At 36.1% G+C, this 18,687-nt stretch overlaps 1 protein-coding gene across 1 annotated transcript; it reads left to right on the top strand.

Moving 5' to 3' along the window:
- Nucleotides 1-5,518: 5,518 nt before the first annotated feature.
- LOC141402861 (uncharacterized) lies at nt 5,519-11,288 on the top strand. Its single transcript, XM_073984928.1, has 2 exons — nt 5,519-6,808; nt 10,423-11,288. Exons 1-2 carry the CDS (start codon nt 5,708-5,710, stop codon nt 10,975-10,977), a joined length of 1,656 nt encoding a protein of 551 aa, XP_073841029.1. The 5' UTR covers nt 5,519-5,707; the 3' UTR covers nt 10,978-11,288.
- Nucleotides 11,289-18,687: the final 7,399 nt, after the last annotated feature.

The raw sequence follows: 18,687 nt of genomic DNA on the forward strand, positions 1-18,687 counted from the left end.
CCTCGAGCATTAAAAAGGTGAACCCGGCCGCAGAATCGACTGTAGAGCCTGGGCCAGTTTAAGATGAATCCAGCGATGCTAAAAAACATTTCTTCTGTAGCCACGGAAAAAGAAAAATAACTTCCCGGCTTCTAATGCTTTGAGCAAAATTCTTTGAGAAACACGTAAAGGAGACTGTTCCGATATTTTTTTGAATGAATGCGACAAAGTGAGCTTGAACATGAAAAAGGTGAGCCACATCGTGGAATTAATCAGCTGAAGAGCCAATTCCAGATGCATATGACACTCCTAAACCAAGTTAAACCACAGAATTGAGACCTCTTCGAAGCCACGAAAGAAGAAAAAGAACTTCCCGGCTTCTAATGCTTTGAACAAACTTCTTTCTTTACTTCACGTAGAGGAGACTGTTCCGATATTTCTTTGAATGAATGCGACAAAGTGAGCTTGAACATGAAAAAGGTGAGCCGCGTCGTGGAATTAATCAACTGAAGAGCGAATTGCATATGACACTCCTAAACAAAGTCAAACCACAGAATTGAGACCTCTTCGGAAGCTGCAAAAAAGATCAGATCTATTGAAAAGCAGAAGCGCCAAAAAATAGCTTCCATCCTTTTAAACCTTGTCGAGAATGGGCTAAGATAAACATTAAAAGGTGTGTCGGGCCGCGAACTCTACTTTAGAGGTACACATTTACCACGATCTAGAGGCAGAGGTCCAACGATACAGGAGAGAACATAAACAACATTCATACAGACGCAGTTGCTAAGGCCATCAGCAAATATAGTGTGAATATGGTCATCGGTGTACATCTCCATCTATCGTAGCTGAGGAGCGTCAGCTGCCACAACAAACCAGAGTAGTTTTGGCTCAATTACGCTCATGATATTGCAGTCGCCTTAATTCCTATTGGGCGGGAATCGATCGCGCCGTGCAAAACATCTGCCCAGTATGCGGCATGGGCCCGCACAATACACAACATATTTTCAACCGCGCTGCCAAACCTACTCATCTAACTCCAGTATATCTGTGGTTACATCCCATCGAAGCAGCCACTTTCCTGGAGATAGACCCAGATTGAACAGAAGAACAAACATACAATAATAAACACTGTTACAACAACCACAACTGTAGAGGTGACTGAAGAGACTGATAAGAAGCCAAGATGGCGGCTAAAGTGGTTAAAAATGCTACAGGAACAAGCTATGTTATGCTGTGGTCGACACTAGTAGGGGTTCTTGGTGTTAAAGACCATATAAAATATTGAACCACATACTGCTGCTGCAGTTCCGTTTCGAGAATCCCCTGGCAGAGAGTGACAATGTGATCTTGAAAATGAAAAAATGAGCCTGGTTGCGGAATGACATTAAGGCCTGGCGATTCTAAGAAGAAGTCATAGCAAAAAAATAACACAAGGACACTTAGTTTATACAGTAATCGGCGACTTCAGCAGAGGTTCTGGTCAACTAAGCTGGTGAGGAAGTATGAAATCCTTCACCTCTGTAAATCCATAGTGTATGTCAGGGGAGGGAAAGTAAGTTTGGATTGTGAATCTTTTTTATAAAAAAACGGCATGCTAAAGGTTCTTCTAAACTTAGAAGTCCTTCTAAAGGCGTCTTAAACAGATAGAAGACTTACTAAAGGGTTATTCTATAGATAGCAGTTCTCCTAAAAGGATATTTTATAGATAGAAGACCTCATAGAGGTCTTAAATACAGACTAAAAGGGTCTTCAATCGTCAATAAGGTGTGGCGATTCTAGGAAGAAATCATAGTAAAAATATATAGCAAGGACACTTATTTTATACAGTGATCGACGACTCCAGCAGAGGTTCTGGTCAACTAAGCTGGTGAGGAAGTATGAAATCCCTCACCTCTGTAAATCGATAGTGTATGTCAAGGGAGGGAAAACAAGTTTGGATAATGGATCTTTTTTAAAAGACGGCATGCTAAAGGTTCTTCTAAACACAGAAGTCATTCTAAAGTCATCTTACACAGATAGAAGACTTACTAACGGGTTATTCGGTAGATAGCAGTTCTCACAAAAATGTAATTTATAGATGGGAGACCTCATAGAGGTCCTAAATACAGACTAAAAGGGTCTTCAATAAAGACTAAAGGGGTCTTCAATGCATAGAAGTCTTATTAAAGATGTCTTCAATAGATAGCATTCCTCTTAAAGGGGTCTTCTGTAGATAGAAGTTCTCCTAAAGGGGACTTCTACAGATTGAAGATCTCTTATAGGGGTCGTCTGTCGATAGAAGTGTTTCTAAAGGGGTCGTCTGTTGATAGAAGTGTTTCTAAAGGGGTCGTCTGTAGATAAAATACCTCCTAAAGGAGTTTTCAATACATAGAAGACGGCCTAAAGGGGTATTCTCTTCTCTACTCTCCTAAAGGCGGTATTCTGTAGATAGAATACCTCTTCAGTAAATAGAAGTCCTCCTAAAGTGGTCTTCTACTGATGGAAGATGGCGTCAAATATATATGGAAGTCTTCCTAAAGAGGACTTCTACAGATTGAAGTACTCTTATAGGAGGCTTAAATACATGGAAGACCTTATAAAGAAGTTTTCTGTAAATAGAAGACCTGCTAAAGGGAATTCTATGGATAGAAAACAACCTAAAGAGGTATACAATAGATTGAAGATATCCTAAAGGGTTCTTCATTATATACAATTCCCCCTAAAGAAGTTTTCTGTAGATAGAATACCACCTAAAGAGGTCTTCTGAAGGGAGAATGGTCTTCTGTATATGAAAAACCTCCTAAAGGGGTCTTCTACAGATAGAAGACCTCATATAGGTGACGTCTGTAGATAGAAGTCCCCCTAAAAGGGTATATTATAGATATAAGACCTCCTAAAGGGGCCTTCAATACATAGAATACTTCTTAAATAGGTCTTTAATAGATAGAAGACCTCGTATAAGGATCTTCATTACATAGAACACCTCCTAAAGGGGTCCTGTGCAAAGGAGACATTATGGGTTCCGGTTTCTCTGTCACATTGCACAAAACAAAAATGTCCTTGAAATACATGGAAGACCTCTTAAAGAAGTTTCCTGTAGATAGAAGACCTGCTAAAGGGAATTCTATGGATAGAGAACAACCTAAAAAGGTATATAATAGATGGAAGATATCCTAAAGGGGTCTTCATTACATACAATTCCTCCTAAAGAAGTTTTCTGTAGATAGAATACCTCCCAAAGGGGTCTTCCGTAGATAGAAGACCTCCAAAAAGAGTCTTCAATACGTAGACGAATTCTAAAAGGATCTTCTATAGATAGAAGACCTCCTAGAATAGTCTTCTATATATGAAAAACCGCCTAAAGGGGACTTCTACAGATAGAAGACCTCATATAGGGGACGTCTGTAGATAAAAGACCTCCTAAACGGGTATATTACAGAAAACAGACCCCATAAGGGGTCTTCAGTACATAGAAGACCTCTTTAAGGGGTATCTTAATTACATAGAACACCTCCTACAGGGGTCCTCTGCAAAGGAGACATTTTTGGGTTCCGGTTTCTCTGTCACATTGCACAGAAAAAAAGCAGAAATGTCCTTGAAATCGGTCAATGATAACTTGCAACATCCATGCATATGCAAAACTACTTACAGACTTTAATTTGATTTTTTCTATTGCATGACTTTGAACTCCGTACTGGGTTTCCCGCAACAGATGCGTAGCTGCTTTTTTATTAATAATTTTTCATAACACATGGAAGTAAATTCAACTTTTTACATCGATCTTCCCCGATAAGAATGAAGAATATTAATTCTCTTATCCTTATGCTAGGTTTACATTTACGAAATCCACTTGATTTCAACTGGCAATTCCACTGCTTAAACGCCAAATGAAGTCCAATGGATTTCCGATTAGATTTCATTTGACTAATACGCAAATGAATTGACAAAGGGGTCTTATATAGATAGAATACCTTTTCAGTAAATAGAAGTCCTCCTAAAGTGGTCTTCTACCGATGGAAACCTCCTACAGGCGTCAAATATAGATGGAAGTCTTCCTAAAGGAAACTTCTACAGATTGAAGTACTCTTATAGGAGGTTTAAATACATGGAAGATCTCATAAAGAAGTTTTCTGTAGATAGAAGACCTGCTAAAGGGAATTCTATGGATAGAGAACAACCTAAAGAGGTATATAATAGATGGAAGATATCCTAAAGGGGTCTTCATTACAAACAATTCCTCCCAAAGAAGTTTTCTGTAGATAGAATACCTCCTAAAGTGGTCTTCATAATGTTTGCGTAGCAATGAAATTAAAAGAAAATAAATAAAACACAAAGGGATTAGAATTTTTTCTCAAACAATATTGAGTTATGTTTTATTATGGATTGTTCGTGGAACAATCACTTATTTACCTTTTTTACAGAGTGTAAGGGTATGTGCTTATAGGACGATATCCAATGAGTAAATGGGGTGGACAGAATGCTTTAGGCGTTAAGTGAGAGATGAAGTGTGTCTTAGAACATACCCGATAGATATAAGACCTCCTAAAGGTGTCTTCTATAGGCAGAAGACCTCCTAAAGGGATCTTCAATACATAGAATACTTCTTAAATAGGTTTTCAATAGATAGAAGACCTCGTATAGGGATCTTCATTAAATACAACAGCTCCTAAAGGGGTCCTCTGAAAAGGAGACATTTTGGGTTCCGGTTTCTCTGTCACATTGCACACAAAAAACGCAGAAATGTCCTTGAAATCGATCAATGATGACTTGAAATATCTATGCATATTCAGAACTACTTACAGACTTTATTTTGAATTTTTCTATTGCATGACTTTGCACTCCGTACTGGGTTCCCCGCAACAGATGCGTAGCTGCTTTTTTGATTTATAATTTTTCATAACACATGGAAGTAAATTCAACTTTTTACATCGATCTTCCCCGATAAGGATGAAAAATATTAGTTCTCTTATCCTTATGCTAGGTTTACATTTACGAAATCCACTTGATTTCAACTGTCAATTCCACTGCTTAAAAATCAAATGAAGTCCAATGGATTTCCGGTTAGATTTCATTTGACTAATACGCAAAGGAATTGACAGTTAAAATCCACTCGATTTCGTAAATGTAAATGTCATTAACAGAAATGTGCCTCATGTATTTGTATTTCATACAGTTTTTACCCCGATACATATAAGACCACCTAAAGGGGTATTCAATACTTATAAAACCTCTAAAAGGGTTCTCCTATAGACAAAAGACCACTTAAGGGGTCTTATGAATATAGAAACCCACTTATAGAGGTGAGGTCGCTGGGAAAAAGAGGTAGAAGACATAAAGGAAGTAGTGGACATTATGTTCCTAATACCTATTTTCAAATGGATATCAATCGATCCCCATGCTATTAGCCCCCCTAGAACTAGTCATGTTTTTTTGCTTGCCATATTTTTTTTCGTTGATTAATGACGCTGCATATTAGTAAAAGCTTTCAGTACTCACTTTCATTCTCTTTCTCTACAACACTAACCACTATAAATACTGCCAATATTAGTGCAGGTCTTTTAGTTGTGTCAAAAGCACTAAACGGAATAGTCAACAAAAACTATACGGCAAGAAGAAAGCACTCACTACCTGCTTTTATTTCCTTCTCCCAACCTTATTTTGTTTAAAAACAATTGTTTGATTATTTGCTAAATCGAGTGGCTGTGACGGCGTGTGTGTTTATAATATTCCAAAATACGATACGATAATAATGGCTGACACTAATAACATTGAAATTACAATAAAAAACAACAATCAAAATAATAACAAAGATAGTGTTACGGCGCCAACGTCATCATCATTGGCATCGATGACAGAAGCAGTAGAGACCACAATGCAAACAAACACCACAACTACCCACGAACAACAGCAACAACAAAACCCCCAACAACCAAATACCGATGAGAATAAACAAGAAATTCTAACAAAACTTTCTCCAAAAGTTTGGCAAGCATATGAAAAGCTTGCAAGAGAGCGAAACATTTGCTCTCCCTATAATTTAACCTGCAAACCGGTCTCTGGAGTTGGTGAGAATTCCTATGGTTTGATATTGCAAGTGTCTGTGAGAGAAGAATGTAATAATAACAAGAGTGCAAATGGTGGCAACTCTACCACCGAGTTTGATATAACGGAAACGGAAGCAAAACAATCAAACAACCATTTTATTACAATTTTAAAGATTTCCCCCAAAAATCCGGCATATCGCGATCACAGTCACATACCCGAACTATATCAACGTGAAGTGTTTATGTATCAACAATTATTCGCGGAATATCAAAAGTTATGCGAAGAGGAAATGCAAGAAAAACATGAAAAAACTAATGACCAGTATAAATTCGATATTGTACCTGAAATTCTATATGCCTGTTTAGATCCCTTCGATGAGTTTATCGTATGTGAAGATCTATCGTTGAGTGGTTATAGACAAAATGTACGCACAAAAATGCCAACCATTGATTTGGCGGCGGCCACATTTCGTTCGATTGCGAAAATGCATGCAATGTCATTTATTTTACAAGCCAAAAAGCCACAGGTTTTTCAACGTTTAATTGCCGGTTTTGAGGATAATCTATTCAATGAAAATATAGATCCGATTACTATTGAATTTGGTAAGAAATATATAAGAAAAACTCGTGTAATGTTGGAACAAGATGGCCGGACATCTTCGACAAAACAAGTGGAAGCTTTACAAAAATTGGAGGATAATTTTAAACGGATTTCGCTGCAATGTGTCAATGGGCCGAAAACCGCACCATATGCTGTCGTTTGTCATGGTGATTTTTGGAATAATAATATGCTGTATAAATTCGATGTAAGTAGGAGGTTATCGAAAGTGTGATTCTCTAACTCATTTTTTGAGTTACCGACAATTGTCGGTAAAATTAAAATGCTCACAATTTCGGTAATTAACGATGTTTTTCGGTAAGTTTGCGACGAATAAACAGCAGTCGTATAGTTCTACCGATGCCAAAAGTGTTGCCAACTTTTATTTGAACTTTTCATTCATAATTTTGCGTTTTAATTTTACCGATTTTGTCGGTAACTCAAAAAATGTGTTAGAGAATCGAACTACTGACCTGTGTTACTTTCTGTAGATAAAAGATCTCCCAACGCACCATAAGCGGTATTTTATGGACGAGAGACCTTAAAAACATGTCTGCTCTTCTTAACGGGGTATTATATGGCTTGAAGACATCCCAAAGGGTTTTTTTATGGATAGAAGACCTTCTTAAGGGTCTTTTATAGACAGAATACGTCTTAACGGGATCTTATAGATTCATAAAAGGTCTATAGAAGCACCCTTTCTTTCATAACAGGTCTATAGAAGCACCCTTTCTTTCATAAAAGGTCTATAGAAGCACCCTTTCTTTCATAAAAGGTCTATAGAAGCACCCTTTCTTTCATAAAAGGTCTATAGAAGCAACCTTTCTTTCATAAAAGGTCTATAGAAGCACCCTTTCTTTCATAAAAGGTCTATAGAAGCACCCTTTCTTTCATAAAATGTCTATAGAAGCACCCTTTCTTTCATAAAAGGTCTTTGCAAGCACCATTTCTTTCATAAAAGGTCTATAGAAGCACCCTTTCTTTCATAAAAGGTCTATAGAAGCACCCTTTCTTTTTTATAAAAGGTATATAGAAGCACCCTTTCTTTCAAAAAAGGTCTATAGATGCACCCTTTCTTTCATAAAAGGTCTATAGAAGCACCTTTTCTTTCATAAAAGGTCTATAGAAGCACCCTTTCTTTCATAAAAGGTCTATAGAAGCACCCTTTCTTTCATAAAAGGTCTATAGAAGCACCCTTTCTTTCATAAATGTTCAATAGAAACACCCTTTCTTTCATAAAAAGGTCTATAGAAGCTCTTTTTCTCTCATAAAAGGTCTATAGAAGCTCTTTTTCTTTCATAAAAGGTCTATAGTAGCACCCTTTCTTTCATAAAAGGTCTATAGAAGCACCCTTTCTTTCATAAAAGGTCTATAGAAGCTCTTTTTCTCTCATAAAAGGTCTATAGAAGCTCTTTTTTTCATAAAAGGTCTATAGTAGCACCCTTTCTTTCATAAAAAGTCTATAGTAGCACCCTTTCTTTCATAAAAGGTCTATAGAAGCTCTTTTTCTTTCATAAAAGGTCTATAGTAGCACCCTTTCTTTCATAAAAGGTCTATAGAAGCACTCTTTCTTTCATAAAAGGCCTATATAAGCACCCTTTCTTTCATAAAAGGTCTATAGAAGCACCCTTTCTTTCATAAAAGGTCTATAGAAGCACCCTTTCTTTCATAAAAGGTCTATAGAAGCACCCTTTCTTTCATAAAAGGTCTATAGAAGCACCCTTTCTTTCATAAAAGGTCTATAGAAGGACCCTTTCTTTCATAAAAGGTCTTTAGAAGCACCTTTTCTTTCATAAAAGGTCTTTAGAAGCACGTTTTCTTTCAGAAAGGGTCTATAGAAGCACCCTTTATTTTAGAAGGATCCATAGAAGAAAGGTCTAGAAAAAGAGCACATTAAAATGTCTAGAAGTCCTCCTTAAAGAATCTTCTATAGGCATAACTATAAAACACCTTCTAAAGAGGTCTTATATAAATATAGGACCTCCTAAAGAGGTTTTCTATAGGTAGAAGTCCTCTTAAAGGGATCTTCTATGGACACTTCTTAAGCCGACTATCTATAGATAAAATACCTGTTCAATGGGTCTTCTATAGACAGAAGGCATCTTATAGGGATCTTCCATAGTCAGAAGGCATCTTATAGGGATCTTCCATAGTCAGAAGGCTTCTTAAAGAGATTTTCTATAGTTAAAAGACCACCTAAAGGGGTCTTCTAAAGTGCAGAGACCTCCTTTAGAGGTCTTTTCTTGATAAAAAAATCTCCTTAAGAGGTCTTCCATAGATAGAAAGCCTTCTTAAGAGGGTTTTTTATAGGTAGAAGACCTCCCAAATTGCTCTTCTAATGATAGATGACCTAATAAAGGGGTAGATAAAATCAATGGATAAAATACCTCCTACTAAAGTTGTCTTCTGCAGATAGAAGATCTCTTAAAGTGGTCTTCGTTTGAAAGAAAACCTCCATAAAAGGTCTTCTATAGACAGAAGACCTCGTAAAGGGATCTTCCATCGTCAGAAGGCTTCTTAAGGAGATTTTCTATAGTTAAAAGACTTCCTAAAGGGGTCTTTTAGTGTGCAAAGACCTCCTTTAGAGGTCTTTTCTTGATAAAAGATTTCCTTAAGAGGACTTCTATAGATAGAAAGCCTTCTTCTATAGGTAGAAGACCTCCCAAATAGCTCTTCTGTTGATAGATGACCTCCTAAAGGGGTATTTTATTGATAGACACACTCACTTTAAAATAATCCAATTGGAAATTTGCAACGATTGAAGATGTGTTGGTCTCTCTAGTAGTGATGTCCTCACTAACCTTCGTCTTTACCGAGGCATGCAACTCAGGACCGGCTGTGATAGTGTCAACTTCTTCGCGGCAGGATGGGTCACATCCGCTTCACAACCAATGTTTGTGATTTTGGGTTAATAATTGTTCCACAAACATCCCAGGAGGGACAAGGGAGACTTCTCTCATATTAATAAGTGCACCCCGATTCATATTAGCTGAATGATAAGGGACCTATCGCCGAGTCCGAACGGCGTGTCTTGGATTGGTCCACTAATAATTGGGGACCTATGAAGTAATTTTGACGTTGTCACAGACCTACCATTGTTCCGTCTGATGGTTTAGCTTTGTTCATCAGCTGACTCACTTCCATCACCCTTTTGCGAGGTTTTGGAATGGAGGCTGATTAGGAAACAAGTGAAACCGTTTCGGAGGATTTGGATACACTTTTTACCTTTCTCGACTTCATCGCAGCATTTTTTGAAGGCTGTGACTTAGCCTTCTTGGAGATAGAGCATAATTACTCGAGGAAGAGGTTTCCCCGGTCGTCACCTCCTTAGGGGCCTTGCTAAAGGTTTCTCCAGTTCTTCAGGTGGGAATTTGTTATTTGAGTTTATTTTATGTTTTCAAAGATCACTTCAGTAGACTCGAAGGACCGTATTAATACCTCGAAGATTATTTTCGTAATTTTATTTTCGACAGGATGAACCGTTTTTATATTCTTCGTGCGGTTTTTAAGGGTTTCAACGATAATTTTATAATTTAGAACTGACTGATGTTGTTTATAGGTTCAGATATCACTTTAGGGATCTCGAGGGTATATATTTTACACTTACAAACTTTTGTTCGCCACAATGTATAATTTTTTTGTTCTTCGGGATATATTAAATCGCTTTAAAGTTGATTTCTCTCATCCAAGATCAATTGTATGGCCTCAGATATTTCATTAGGACATTCATTATAGGTTAATCAAGTCCTTTTGAGCCATGCATCTACTTTAGATAAAATTATTATTATTTTTTTTTCTTTTCTCACCCTTTCTCCCTTTTAGGACCACACCAATGAAGCCATTTCAGCCAAATTAATTGATTTCCAACTGTCCCGTTACGCCTCGCCTGTTGTCGATTTAATGCATTATCTTTGCACAAGCACCGATAGGGATTTGCGCAAAAAACATTTCAAAGAACTTTTGGATATCTACTATGAAACTCTAACGGCTCACATAGAATATTATGGATTGCAAATGGATCAAATATATCCGAGAGAGATCTTCTTACAGCATCTTAAAGAGTTTGGTATTTTTGGATTTTGTATGGCGGCATTTTCAATACCATTCTTTATAGCAAATTCCAATGAACTACCCGATTTGGATGAGGTGGCCACAGCAATACGTGATATATCATCATCGGAGAATTCCGATGAGGAAGAAGTAAAGGATGCGGCGAATGAAACGAACAAACAAACGAATGCCAATAGACGCAAAGAGCTGCTGGATGAATATGATTTGTTGACCGAAAGGACTTTACCGATATTTAAGAAACGTATGTGTGGTCTAATTAAAGATTTGGAAGAATATGAAATGCTGGAAAGGGTTTTGAAATTGTAAAAAAAAAAAATGGAACAGAGTTTACTACCTTTACTTTAAGGACATGTTTCCTTACTTGTCTGTCGGTCATCTTTCCTTTAGTAAGAATTGAACATACACCGCATCACCAGTATTAGATATTTATTGTTTTCCTTTTTATTTCTCTTTTGTTGTTTGTTTGTTTATCTTTTTGTATTACTAAAGTATATTGTTGTTGTTTTTTTTTCTGTTTTGTTTTTATATATATCATTTCTATAAATAAATTACAAAAACACAAAATTTTATTTTTTTTTATTATAATTATTTAAAAATTAATTATATTCTTCTTTTTACTATCTTCATTTCTGTACTGTTTTCTTTAAAAAAATATGTTTTTATGTATGTAATTATGTATATATGTATGTATGTAATAATAAATAGCACACCAAAGTTACAAAAACAAAAATGGAAAACAACCAAAAATCAATGTCTAAAAAAACCTTATTTTGAAATGGGAGAATTTGTTCATGTTTTTCCCTTAGTCCCGGTCCACACTAGAGTGATTTCATTGAAAAATTGCATGAAATTTACACGTTTCTAGATCGACTTCCATAGTAGAGTAAAATCATAAAATTGCTGTAGTGGGGAATTCGATTTAAGAACGCCTAATTTCACGAAATTTTTTAATGAAATTCACGCTAGTGTGGACCGGGACTTATGAATGGAAAAGTTTGGAATAGGTATTTTTAGGAGATCTATCTCAAAACACAACCTAAGGTATCGGGGGGTTTTTCTGAATGAAAACTGCCCGTGGGATTTGTCTCTCTGTCGTTGCAAATTAACGGAGAAAGTGAGAAAACTCACGAAGAGTTTTCATTCAGAATAACCCCCATCAAGTCTAGGAGATACATACTCGTATTTAGTTATAAAGTTTCAATTCATAATCGTCTGATCAGAAAGGTCGTTTATGACTTCAGGGAACAGTTTAGGAATCTCGAAGGACCATATTTCCAACTCTAAGAGGTTATTTTCTGCCCAATTAACAGTTTCTATGTTCTTCGTGATACATTTAATGACTTGAAAGGTCATCATCATGCCATCCAAGACCAATTTTATATATCATTATGCTTTCAGAAAATACTTCAGGAGACTCGAAGGACCACAACAATACTTCCGAAACTTAAGGGGATCCATCAAGGTATAAAAGTTGTCGCCTATGCGGACGACGTTGTACTACTGATTTCCGGTAAGTTTCCGTCAACCATTTCGGAGCTTATGCAAGGAGCATTATCGACGCTGTCGCGCTGGGCTAAGGCCAATGGCCTTGGATTAAACCCAACCAAGACAGAACTGGTAATGTTCACGAGAAAGCGTAAGCTCGGCGTATTTGTACCACCAACACTGGATGGAGTGCAGCATCAGCTCTCGGGGCAAAGTACCTTGGCACAATCCTGGACTGTCAATTGCGATGGAACAGGAATGCTGAGGAAAGGGCGAAGAGAGGATTGACTGCAGTTTATTCATGTAAGAATTCCATTGGAAATAGTTGGGGTCTAAACCCATCGATTATACACTGGTTGTATAACACCGTGGTTAGACCCATCTTATCCTATGGTTCTCTTGTTTGGTGGCACTCACTGCGCCAAAAATCGACATCCGGTAGGCTTGACAAGGTACAAAGAGCTGCCTCGATTCTCATAACAGGAGCCACCAGGAGCACACCACAGGCTGCTCAGAAGGCAATGCTGAACTTTAAACCACTGAGTCTCAGCATTAAGTGTCAGGCAACTCGCAGTGCCCTACGGCTGCATGAACAGGATCTCTGGCGCGGTTGTACCTATGGGCATGGTTGTATCCTGAACGAATCAGACATAAATGTGAACCAACGCTGAGCGACTATTTATCACCAGTCCTGAGATTTGACGATGTAGACGTCGTTATACCTAGTAGAGATGACTGGAACCGCAATAACACCCCTCTGGACGGTCTGGCTTTTTATACAGACGGTTCCAAGATGGAGGAAGGTACCGGGGCTGGCATCTACTGTGAAAGGCTATCTCTTGAGTACACCTACAGGCTAGACAGCAACTGTAGTGTCTTCCAGGCTGAAATCTTCGCGATTTGGAAGGCAGCGGAATTGATAAAAAGTTTGAATGCAGAAATCTTTGAACCGGTGACTATCTTTGTGGATAGCCAAGCGGCTCTTAAAGCCATCAAATCCTGTAACATCAAATTCGATGTCGTCCTTAAGTGTAGATCAGCCTTGGGAACGCTAACTAACGGCTTCCGGCTATGCTGGGTACCAGGACATCGCGACTATCTGGGTAATGAAAGAGCAGACGAATTAGCTAGGCGAGGATCGCAGTCTACAGATCTAGCTATCGCTGACTCTATCAAACCACCCATTTGTCATTTCTTTCAAAATTTTAAAACGTTCTCTGACGAAAGAGCCAGTGAATTGTGGCATAATGAACCTAGGTACATTGTGGCAAGATCCATATAGCCGTCTCTGTCAGGCAAAAGAACGAACTCTCTGTTGAACCTGAGTAAAGCTGAAGTTAGAGTAACGACGGGAGTCATTACTGGACACTGCTATATCAGGTACTTTACCATCAAATGGGATGAGGATGTTACTGACTACTGCAGACTCTGTGAGGATGAGGAGGAGTTAGAGACGATCGAGCACATCCTGTGTCGTTGTCCAGCCCTGGCTCATAGACGGCATCGGTTAGTAGGTGTTCACTTTCCACCGTGCCTAACCTTCTACTCAACTGTGGAACCTGCTGTGATCTACAACATCATCAAAAATCTGAAGTGGCTGGGACAGCGCAACCTGAACGCGTAAATTAATTCAACTATTCTGCCTACCATTAAAAATAAATCTTTTTTCCTACTCTAAAACTATTTCTCCCCTCTTAAACTTTTTTGTAATTTATTCGTTCTTCACTTTTCTAACAACTTCCTCTTTTTATTTCTTCCCCCTATCCTCTCTTTTCCCATCTCCTCTTTTCCTGCAGCTTTTTTCTACTGGATGATCACAATGATCCGAGTGACGCAGTCACAAGTTAGTGGCTGCACATCCTCTACCCTAACCTAAGGGGATCCATTAAAGACAGCATTTCTGTTTTTCTGAAATTTAAAGATTTTTTTAAAAACATTTTATGGATACTGAGAAGACTTAAGGAACCTCAAAGGACCATTTCTATAACCCAAAATTCACTGTAATACTTTAAGAGAACCTTTTTGGGAGCCTTGAAAGATCATATTTAAATCCGGAATCGTTTTAAATTGACCATTTTTGATTTTAGGGGTTTGAATGATTTTTTTTTTCTAACGCAGAAGTGGCTTAATTTTCACTTTAGGTATCTCGAACGACCATTTTTCAACCTCGAAATGTTTATTTTCGCCGCAAAGTATAATTTTTATGTTCTTCGTGATATATTTAATGTCATGAAAATTCATTTCTGTCATTCAAGACCAATTTTTAAGCCCCCAGATATCATTATGGCTTCATAGATTAATTCATGAGACTCGAAGGACCTGATTAATAGCACTGTGCGACAACAAAAAAAAAATGACAAGGAAAATCGAGTAGATTATGAAAGTAGAGCCAGAAATATGAGACACGTGTATCGGCGTTTTAATAGTTTACGTCGGAAAGTAACCAAAATAGGCGGGGCAAGTTCCGGCCATTTTTAATTTCTTCGAAATATTCGAATTAAGATATCTTGGAATCCTTGCATTTCAGGTATATAGTGTCTTTGACAACTTTACAGAGGAGTATGTGGGCAATATTTTTGTTAAAAATTTTAACCCTCATGCGGTTCATCAAAGAGGTCTTTTTTGTCCTTTTTTCGAAAATCTTTCAAAAACTCATTAAAAATGTGATTGTATCAAATCCGTATATTCTACAAAATTATTTGCCATAAAATTTTACTATAGGTCTCAGAGTACACCAAATCTGTACCTCTTGTCTAATCGCCAGGAATCTCTAAAAATGAAAAACACGTTTTAGGGTTAAAGTCGGACTTCATCTGAGTTTATTCAAAATTGTCCCACAAAACAAAATTTTAAAGAGATGATGTCAGAGACAAAAATATTCTTCGTCAAATTTCACCATAGGTCACCGAAGAAATGAAATGTCTATTTACATTCTATAGCATGAAAATATCAGTATCAATTTTGCTGAAAAAAACATGAAAATATTTCCCAATTTTTTTGATGAAAAATTTTTCCTTCTTTTTTCGAGTTGGTACATGGAAGTAATATGAAACTTGGTTATACGATAAAAGTGTCAAAGGATGAAAAATTCTACACAAAATTTCACTATGAGTTTCAAAATAAACCATAAATCTATGTACACTATTTCCTTAAAAAAAAAAATAGATTAAAAATTTATATATATTAGGATGAAATTATGTTTTAATTTTGGACTGTTAATTTTACATAATTCCATTCTGGATCAAAATCTAGCAAAATCCTTTACTTTTTGGGAATATTGTTAAGGAAAGAAATGTTCCAAATGAAATTTAATTATAAGTCTCTGAATAAAAGAAATCTGTAACCATAACATATAACATTCTTAGAAGCACTTGTTTTTGGTATATAGGTTTTAGGGTCATATTTTCCAATTTTTATCCAGATTGTCGTTGTGATTGAAAAATATAAATATCTTATTGATGGTTTTTCGTTATAAATTCATACAGAAGATGTTGTGCGTTCAGTTTAAACAGCTTTAAAAACATTTGTGGTGAATATATATTTGAAATATATAAAAAAAATCCAGATCGGACCTGCAAAAATTGCGTATTTTTAATATTTTCAACTTAAATTCCGTAGTTAGGATAAGCCATTTTTTTTTACTTATATTGCATGCGAAAATACATTAGAGATCTACGGCTACGGTCCAGTGAAAATATAGGTGTCATATGGGCTCTCACATGCACAATTTGGTGTGGTCCAAAAAACTACAATGATGGGACTCACTCCTACTTTGGTGGCATTTACGAACTCATAGTGAAATTTTGTGTAGAATTTTTCATCCTTTGACACTTTTCACCTATAACCAAGTTTTATATTACTTCCATGTATCCACTCGGAAAAAGAAGGAACATTTTTTCATCAAAAAAAATTGGGAAATATTTTCATGTTTTTTCAGCAAAATTGATACTGATATTTTCATGCTATAGATTGTAAATAGACATTTCATTTCTTTGATGACCTATGGTGAAATTTGACGAAGAATACTTTTGTCTCTGACATCATCTCTCTAAAATTATGTTTTGTGGGACAATTTTGAATAAACTCAGATGAAGTCCGACTTTAACCCTAAAACGTGTTTTTTATTTTTAGAGATTCCTGGCGATTAGACAAGAGTTACAGATTTGGTGTATTCTGAGAGCTATAGTAAAATTTTATGTCGAACAATTTTGTAGAATATTCGGATTTGATACGATCACATTTTTAATGAGTTTTTAAAAGATTTTCGAAAAAAGGACAAAAAAGACCCCTTTGTTGAACCGCATGAGGGTTAAAATGTTTAACAAAAATATTTCCCACACCCTCCTAATTAAAGTTACCAAAGACACTATATACCTGAAATGCAAGGATTCCAAGATACCTTAATTCGAATAGTTCGAAGAAATTAAAAATGGGCGGAACTTGCCCCGTCTATTTTGGTTACTTTCCGACGTACAATTTAAAAACGCCGATACACGTGTCTCATATTTTTAGCTCTACTTTCATAATGTCATCGGGTTTTTCCATCATTTTGAACAAAAAAAATGAATTTTGTTGCACAGTGTTATATTGCATTTCTGTAAAGAGCCAAACTAATTAATAATAATTCATTTTAGAATATTGGTGTCAAAGGGAAATTTTTTCTATACCGAATTTGACCTTGAGTCACTGAACAAACGAAATATGTAACTATAATAGACGTCGAGAAAAAATTAGTATCGAAAGGTGTCTACTGAAAAAATGGTTTTAATGGTAAATTTTATCACATTTCCGAAAAGAGCAAAAATATTCAAAAATGCAATAATTAGAACGTTGGTGTCAAAGGGAAAATTGTTCTACGCCGAATTTGACCTTGTGTCGCGGAACAAAATAAATCTGTAATAATAATAAATATCCAGAAAAAAATAATATCGAATGTGCCTATTGAAAAATGTGGTGTTTGATGACTAATTATATTGTATTTCTGTAAAGAGCCAAACTAATTAATAATAATTCATTTTAGAATATTGGTGGCAAAGGGAAATTTTTTCTATACCGAATTTGACCTTGAGTCACTTAACAAACGAAATATATAACTATAATAGACGTCGAGAAAAATTAGTATCGAAAGGTGTCTACTGAAAATGTGTGTTACTGATAAAAGTGATTTTATCAAATTAATTCTGTCAATTTTATAAGAGCAGGAGTAGCTGCCATTATTATAGTGTTTAGGATGTCAGATATACATTCACTGGACAATAGCCGTAGACTATACCCGCATTTTCACATACAATATCAGGAACCTATGGCTTATCCTGATGACGTTATTTTAGTTTATGGTACTAAAATACGTAATTTTTCAAAGTCTGATCTGGGTTATCAATATTTTCCCTATTTATATTCATCATAGATATTTCAAAAACAGTTTGAATCGAGCACACACAATCTTCTGAAAGAATTTATTATGAAAAAACATCAATAAAATATATTTTGTGACCGCAGATAACGAAAATGAGAATAAAAACGGTAGAATATGGTCTTAAATCATATATGAAAAGCGAAAGCTTCTGGAGATGTTAAATATTATAATTACAAATTTCTTTTGTTCAGAGACTCATAATGAAATTTGATTTGGAACATTTCTTCTTTTGACACAACCCCCAAAAAGTGAGGTATTTTCGGAGATTTTGACTTAGTATGGAATAAATTTTAATTGAGAGTCTAAAAGTTTAACAAATAATTTCTACCTATAATATCTAATTTTGTAACGTCATTTTCTTAACAATGTGTTTTACTTCGATATATAGTTTGTTCTGGGACTTACAGTGAAATTTTGTGTAGAATATTTCTTCTTTTAACAACTTTCGTCTAGAATTAAATTTCCTGTTACTTTCGTGCATCAACTCGAAAAAAGAACAAAACAAATTTATTCAAAAAATATTTGGATGTTTTGTTGGCAAACTTGATGTATATATTATCTTGATATATATTGCAAATACATTTTACATTTATTCAGCGACTTATATTGAAATTTGATGGAGAATATTTTTGTCTTTTACGACTTCTACTAGAATGAAGTTTTGTGGGACAAAACTTAATAAACTCAGATAAAGTACAACACTAACCCTAAAACGTGATTTTACTTTTGGCAGATTCCTGCCGTTTAGGCACGATTTAGAGTTTTGGTATATTCGGGGACCTATAGTAAAATTTTATGGCAAATAATTTTGTGGAATACTTTACTTTTGTAGAATACTTTGGGTGCCACCGTGGTGCAATGGTATGCGCCATGCACACATAAGGTCGTGGGTTTGATTCCCCGTCCAGGCAACATCAAAACACTTTTCAACGGTGGCAAAATACCCCTCAGTAATGTTGGCGACATTTCCTGAGTATTTCAGCCATGTAAAACTTCTCTACAAAAGTGGTGTCTTAGACACGCCGTTCGGACTCGGCAATAAACTGTAGGTCCCATATCATTGAGCTAAAATGAATCGGGGTGCACTCATTGATATGAGAGAAGTCTCCCTTGTC

The sequence above is a fragment of the Musca autumnalis genome, unplaced genomic scaffold, assembly GCF_047663935.1.
Source record: "Musca autumnalis isolate F117 unplaced genomic scaffold, ASM4766393v1 scaffold_4, whole genome shotgun sequence".
Lineage (NCBI taxonomy): Eukaryota > Metazoa > Arthropoda > Insecta > Diptera > Muscidae > Musca > Musca autumnalis.